This window comes from Lactuca sativa, chromosome 4, assembly GCF_002870075.4.
Source record: "Lactuca sativa cultivar Salinas chromosome 4, Lsat_Salinas_v11, whole genome shotgun sequence".
Lineage (NCBI taxonomy): Eukaryota > Viridiplantae > Streptophyta > Magnoliopsida > Asterales > Asteraceae > Lactuca > Lactuca sativa.
This window is the reverse complement of record NC_056626.2, coordinates 286,853,986-286,861,776: the sequence shown is the minus strand read 5'-3', so window position 1 is coordinate 286,861,776 and position 7,791 is coordinate 286,853,986. Positions and strand designations below refer to the sequence as shown.

Here is a 7,791-nt window from a genome sequence, read left to right as displayed (position 1 = left end):
TTTAAGGCCACGTGAGAATCAAATATCTTATTTAAAGGTTCTCATTTAATTTACATATTAAATGCTCGATCCAAGTTATCCTTTGATTATTTATAGTAGTTTATTATAAATATAAAAACTACCATGTGATTGAATATAATATTTTAAAGATAAAAAATGGTAAATTGAGTTCGCATAATATACTCATCTTAAAACCGCGTTCCAAGATAGAGTTACTATTTCTTTTATACCCACTTAACTTAGGTAACATTTTCAAAATAATAAAATATACCTTAGCTTTTTTTATATTATGTTTTTATATATAAAAAAATCACTATCTGATTTAAAAATAAAATAGAAACGATTCTATCACCTTCCCACATTGGTTTCATATAAATGAAAGGGGTTTAGTAGTTACATATTTCTTCCCTACAGTCCACATTTGTGTCCAAAGGCTACTCCTCCAAACACTGATTTTAAGGATTATCTATAATGACTAATTTGGGTTCTCCAAAGAAGATCTTGATGTTATGTGGCGATTACATGGAAGACCTTGAGGTTCTTTTTTTTTTTTTTTTTTTTTTTTCCTTCTTAACTTTGACATTTGCTGCTATAAACAAGTGGTTCTCAATGTAGACTTCGATTCTGATTAAAATGATTTTGTTGTGCAGGCAATAGTTCCTTTTCAGGCATTGCAAGCGTTCGGATTGTCGGTTGATGCTGTTTGCCCTGATAAAAAATCCGGTGATATTTGTCGCACGGTTCTTTATCGTATAACTCCTCATCAGGTCCTCCTCTTACTAAATCAGTAGACATTATATACAAATTGATAATAATTCTTAAGCTTTGCATAAAGAAGAAGAATTTTCTGGACTTCAATTCGATTCCTTTCTATTTTGCTCACAATGGTTCCCGTATTTTTTGAAAGCAAATAATCTGATATTCCTTTATAACTAAATCACATTAAAATTTTATCAAGAGTTAATTACTAATGGGCTTGTCCAACAGTATCTAGTGTTTTCTTTCCTTGAGGTTGATGGTTAAAGTTCTGGAATGGATTTTAATAGTTTAGGAATATATATTTGTCCTTTCAAAAAAAAAAATTAAGAGTTAATTACAAGGATAGTCCCTTTATTTTACTCAAAATCATAAGTTTAGTCTGGTTTTTAAAATTTTCCCAAACCCATCCTTAACTTTACATTTTGTTAAGGATTTAGTCCATTGACTAAAACGGTTAAAAACAGGCCGTTAACCCCAAGTGATTGTATAAGATAATAAGATTACACCAACATGGCAACATCACGTGCCTTTTGCTTTCCAATTAACAACATCCTAAGTTAGATTTTCATCCAACATAAGGTTTACTTTTTGAAGACTAAATTTCTAGTTACTTAATTTAACATCATAACTAAATACTAATGCTAAAAATTTATACCAACTAACTACCAAAATATTTACCATTCTAACACAGACTAATATTATTTATTAACATACTAATGTATAACATATACTAATGTACTAATATTATATTGACATGTATGTAAGCATTTTCAAGTAAATTTGCAAAAAAACAAAAAAAAATGGTAATTACTACCATACTAACCTAAGTAACATTAACAAAGAATTGCAGTAAAATCCAAATAACAATTCTACTGATCAAAAATACAAATCAAGTACTACAATATCTAATTCATTTAATGAGTTAAAATGAAATCTAATGAATATAGAGAAAGTAAATAAAGCTAAAGCAGATTCTAACCTAATATGGAAATTTAAAGGGCAATAAAGTGTGATGAAATCAAATTTAACTAATCATCAGACGAAACTAATAAACTGAGAACAATTGTGCAGTTTATGACTCTATTGTGTAATGCAGTACCTAAAGAACATCACCACTCAATTACAAGCTAAATCCAGTTTGCAAAAACTCAATGAAACTATATTGAATCATGCATGAGCAAAAAATGCAATATCCATCTATCCAATTTAATAACAACAATAAAAGATTAAGGGAACAAGTAAGAACCATGGATATTACTTTTGAAATATTGGAACTAACAACTTGGAAATTTAAGGGAACAAGTAAGAAGTTGCCCTACATGCACTAGTAATAAGATAGTTATGCTTCTATTGTATTTAGTCTTCTTAGGGTTTTTTTTTTTTTTTTTTCCATCAAGCCATGTATTGGTAAAGTGATTAAATGGGTAAATCATATTTTTTCTCATTTTCTGGACAATATTGTATACATAAGGCCTGTTTCTTTTTTCTAGGCCGAATAAACCGTCTCAACGAGACTAAAAAGGGAACATTTTACACTTACATCCAAAAAAGAAACATAAAGATTTTGTCAAATAGAGACACTCCCTCATTATGCTTTACTATATTTTTGCAGACATATTCAGAAGAGGGAGCTCACAACTTTACTCTGAATGCAACTTTTGATGAGATTGATGTAAGTTCATATGATGGGTTGGTTATACCAGGAGCACGTGCTCCAGAATATCTTGCAACATATGAATCTGTGGTGAAAATGGCTAAACATTTTGCCATATTTGGAAAACCCATTGCTTCCATCTGTCATGGATCACTTATCTTGGCAGCTGGGGGTGTTTTGAAAGGTCGAACACTTACAGCATTTCCTACTTTGGGACCCGTGCTTGTTACTGCTGGTGCTAATTGGAAAAAACCTGAGACAATGGCATCATGTTACGTTGATGGAAATTTAATCACCGGAGCTGCTTACTATGGGCATGCCGAGTTTATTGGTAATTTCATTAAGGCATTAAAAGGAACTGTCACTGGTTTCAACAAACGGATTCTAGTCCTCTGTGAGGTAAGTAGTACATTTGTAATTCCCTTCTTGAGCTGAGCTTGCTATCATTGGGTAGATTTTATAGATAAGAATATATGATTTGTAAGTATAAGGAAAAATGATAGTACAATGTTATAGTAAAAAATAAATCCAAAGGTACTTTGCTATTTCTTGCATTTTTCCATGTTTCTACTTACCTCGAGTGTTTGATATATCTTTTATGGTGAATTGCAAGAAATAGCAACATAATTTCATTTATTTGTGCATTATATCATATCCTACTACCATTTCTTTCTACTAAAAAAACGGTAAATCGCAACATCTGAGCGGCTCACATCACCCCGACCCACATGGTAAGTCAATTGCGAAACACTAGCGATATTTTGGGCATGCCAGGATTTAAACCATAGACAATCTGGGTAGAATTCCGCACCTTAACCATTTCTTTTCATTACAATATTATGCTTTCAGGTTTTTTTATCAAGACATTGTACTTTGAATAGTTTAGTCAATTGTAGCATTGTACTTCAATCTTTTTTTCTATTAAGACATTATATTTTGAAAAATCTACCCACTTATAGCAGTGAAAATTATTTTGTATTCGGATGACATTACTATAATTGGATGGATTTTTTTAAAGCATGATGCTATAATACGGTGGTTACACCATTATTACTTAGTGATCTTTTTTTTTGCTTCGTGTGTAGGATTTCATGGAAGAATATGAGATATATGTTCCTTTTCAGTCCCTTCAAATTCTTGGATGCCATGTAGATTCCGTTTCCCCCAAAATCGAAAAGGGTGATAGGTGCTATACAGCTATCCATGAATTTGAGGGGGACCAGAATTTTAGTGAAAAAAATGGACATGAATTCGAAATGACAACTACCTTTAAGGACATAGATGCTTCAAGTTATGATGCTCTTGTTATCCCTGGAGGTCGAGGTCCAGAATACCTGGCACTAAACCAAGATGCTATTAATCTGGTGAAATATTTTATGAACTCTGGAAAGGTCGTTGCATCCATAGGATATGGACAACAAATTTTGGCTGCTGCTGATGTTCTTAAGGTGAGGCTTTTTCTCTTGGAATTTATGTATATCATCAAAATCATTCTCAGTCACTTTCATTATAGCACAATGTTGGGATTTAAGTAGCATTCCATTCCCAGTCACCTTTCATTAGAGAAGATAGCTTGGTTTTTGGATGGTTTGACTTTAGATGTTAAGGATAAGATTAAATTATGACCATATTACAACTACAAGTTGTGTAGTTGTAATATCAAGATAAGTTTAGTGGTTTCTTTCCTTATTACAAAACCATGATAAGACATTAGAGCATCCATATATACTGCATGTGGTTGAATGAGTCGGAATACTTAGTTGACATTCAATGGATTGAACTCATTATTTCTTTCATTTAATAACTCTTTTCAACTACATTTACTAGGGCAAGAAATGTACTGCATATCCTGCTGCCAAACTTCATGTGGTATTGGCTGGTGCAACCTGGATGGAACCTGATTCAGTAGATGGTTGCTATGCTGATGGAAATTTAGTGACCGGAGTAGGCTGGCCAAAACACCCTCAGTTCATTGCTAAGTTAATGGAAGTACTTGGTGTAAAGGTAAGTTTCTAGTCACACCCACAACATGACATATTTGTTGTCGGTTTAATAAGTCGGAATTAAATTCAATTTATAGAATAAATCCGACATATTGTGATATCTTTCAAATGTAATGTGTATTGTAATGTAACAATTTTCATTTTATTTTGAGATGTCATATTTACTATTTCGAAAATTTGGAAAAGTGACAAGATATTCCAAGTATAGTACACTACTAGAAAACAGAATTTTAGCGACGGAAAAATCCGTTGGAAACAGAGATGGAATACCGACGGATTAAGAAAACATAATTCACAATACACTTCGTTGGTAATACCGTTACAACTAGCGACGCTTTAACAACAGAAATCTAAAAAAATTATATTCCACCGGAAATGGGTTAAAATAAATTTTGATTTTTTAAATAGTAAGGACAATTTGGTAAATATAAGAATGTTAAAGGGAGAGGTTCACTGAATCGTTATGGGTTGGATTGTGCCCAACTCCCACTTTGCCTCTTCTCTTTCTACTTCACACTTCACACGACATCTCTTGTTCATCCCAGCGCATCCCCGATCTGCAACCAGCGTGCCAGCCCCTCCGCCTCCAGCCGGCGGCCACTTCCTTCGCCAACGACATTACATCTGCCATCACCGACGTCAGCAAACCTTCTCCCTCCCAACGTCAGTCTGACCTGCAATCCACCACCCCTTAACCAAGTAAAATTGCTCCCCTTTCTCTCTGTGATCGACGAACAACATCGCCTTGCCATCTTGCCGCCACCATCACCGTCGAAGTCGCTGCTGCAGTCGGTGAACCTTATCATTGGATCAGATTTCATCTTTTTCTCTGAGTTTTGGTAAAAAAAAAAACCCCCAACTTATTTTTTCTATTACATCGATTGAGCTTTATGTTTATATTTGATGCACCTCGATTTCTTTTATCTTTAATTATCTTAAATGTATGGTTTATTGAAATGCATACCATGTGTTTGAGTAAATGCCCTATAAAAACCAATCCACCAAAATTGAATCTGTTTGTGTTTTGAGTGCTTGAATCTATTTGAGTTTGGCTGAAATGGATACAATATGAACTTCCATTCCTTTTGTTATACTTAAAATTCCATTTCTCCTTTTGTTATACATGTAATATAGAAAAGTAGGTTTTTTTAATCTCTTCTTTTATATCTATCTTTTCGGTTATGTTTAGTTTGACTTGTTGTTTTCTTCATAAATCATAGAGTCGGGAACAGGCACAGTACAGGAGGTTAGAAAATATAAATTATCTAAAATTTTGTTCTTTTGTTGATATCTGATAAATTGTTGTCATGGTTTTAAGGTTTTAATTAGAAAAGCTGCATATTTATCTCGATGTGGTGTAACATCGGTGTGGTTACAAAAAATTATTGATTTTGAATTTAATAAAATACATTGAATAATATAAAAGTGTTGATACAATTCATGGAATGACTTTAGGGTACATGCCTTCTGATCTATACAACTTGAACTCAACATACAAGACAAATGAGGAGCTAAAGTATTGGATATAGGAGATGCATAACCACCATCTGCTGGTATTATTTAGTTATCTTTTTTGGTTTGGAGGAATATCTGATGATACTTTGTTCCTTTTCCAATACTTTTAAAATTGATAGTAGCACAAATCACATGGTTTGAATCAATCCCATTTGAGATCAAAGTTTCTACTTTTAGTATTTATCACATGAAGACCATATTGCCCTTTAATAAACCTGTGTTCCTTCTCCTTTTGGCCTTTTTAATCTAAAAAAGTTGTGCAGTGCATGTATGAAAAAACCATCCAATTTTGACATTTACCAAAAAAGACCATTTGGCCCTTTACTCATATTTTTGCACCTGATCATCCAGCTTTTGTTATTATTCACTCTCTTATTCCAAATGAACAAAAGCATTAACATGTTATAAACTTACTAATCCGTTAATTACTAGTTATTATATAAAATCCAAAACTATCTGATGTTTCTTTGTTTCAAAGAAATTTTGCATAGGTGATGATGAGGCTTTCGAGTACTTAAGTGTAAGGTGAGTTGTGACTAAACTGTAGAGAGGTGACTTTGTCTTTGTGGTAGGTATCATTTTTCATTTTACTTGAATGTCTGCTTATGACAAAACTCTATCACAGAAAAACAATAATGTCTTCAAATATGTTTTGTTGAGTTTTTATGAATTTTTAATTATTGATGAGAAGCTTCAAAGCTTGTTTTAAAATGTTGTGTCAAGTTAGTTTCATTAAATATAATTTTTGAAAAAAAATTATATTCCTTGGAGTTGGAGAAGTAAAATAATTATATTTTTGCTACATTTTGTGGGATTCATGAAGGATGGAACCCAGTGGTTGAAAGACAACACCAACATCAAACTTGGTTGTAAAACACTCTATCCTCTGGTGTGAATATTTACAAATATACCCCTAATTTGTGAAAACATGAGTGTCTCATTATTACTTGCTAATAAAAGTAGTGGTATCATTTTTTTTTCTCATTTTGTAGGTATTTATTACTTGTTGGATGCTGCATATGATGATCTCATTCCTGCACATCTTGTCTTCTTAAAGAGCAGGTTAAGATATATTCTCCCTCTTGTAACATTGACCGAATCAGAAGGTGTTTAATTTTTTTCTTAAAAGTCTCAAATACCCTTCAACAATGGAAACCACCAATACATTAGGAATTTGCTATAAGTTCATATTATTGAACACCACTACTTTATGGTTTCAGGAAATCATTCTTGTTGAAGGTCTGAAACTTGAAGATGTAGCCAGGATTATATAATGTCTAAAAATTTCTATTAGGTTTTTCTGAATTTGTGTTTGTTTTATTATATTTTTGTTTATTTAATGTTGAAAAAAGTGTGAATTTTCATGTAAATTATTATATATATTTTTTAAAAAAAATAAAATCACTATTAGCAATGGATTAGTGACGGAAATCCGTCGGTAAAAAATGTTGTATAATCTGTCCGTAATCCGTTATTTAGTTATTCCGTTGGTAATCTGTTGAAAACACATTCCGTCGGTAATCCGTTACTAATTACTGACGGAATAATCCGTCGCTAAAAAATAGCCGTAGCGGTTGGAAATCTGTTACAAACAATTAACGACAAGAAATACCGACAGATTTTGGTCTGTTGCAAATCCGTCGGTTAGCGACGGATTACCAACGGTGTTGGCCGTCGCTAATGCTCTTTTTTGTAGTAGTCGTATAATGAATTGCGTGCCAAAATATGAATATGGGAAGATTATGTAGAATTGGTCAAATGAAATGCCAATTTTGGTAATACGCACCGTGGAACTAACACTACATTAAGTTTCATAAAATCAATTTAAGCATTATAAAAGTGAGAGAAATGTCAATACTT

The 7,791-nt window shown here is 32.5% G+C and overlaps 1 protein-coding gene and 1 long non-coding RNA gene across 3 annotated transcripts; both read left to right on the top strand.

The window, feature by feature from the left end:
• The first annotated feature begins 403 nt into the window (after nt 1-403).
• LOC111898949 (protein DJ-1 homolog D) lies at nt 404-4,601 on the top strand. Its single transcript, XM_023894830.2, has 5 exons — nt 404-537; nt 651-767; nt 2,372-2,812; nt 3,499-3,861; nt 4,241-4,601. The coding sequence occupies exons 1-5, from the start codon at nt 472-474 to the stop codon at nt 4,427-4,429; spliced, it is 1,176 nt and encodes a 391-aa protein (XP_023750598.1). The 5' UTR covers nt 404-471; the 3' UTR covers nt 4,430-4,601.
• A 269-nt stretch (nt 4,602-4,870) lies between these two features.
• Nucleotides 4,871-7,345, top strand: LOC111898936 (uncharacterized). Of its 2 annotated transcripts, XR_006190893.2 has the most exons (5): nt 4,871-5,255; nt 5,872-6,499; nt 6,755-6,820; nt 6,924-6,993; nt 7,152-7,345. It is a non-coding gene; the product is annotated as an uncharacterized LOC111898936 (long non-coding RNA). The 2 variants fall into 2 exon arrangements; XR_002852751.3 differs by having other exon boundaries at nt 5,872-6,820.
• Nucleotides 7,346-7,791: the final 446 nt, after the last annotated feature.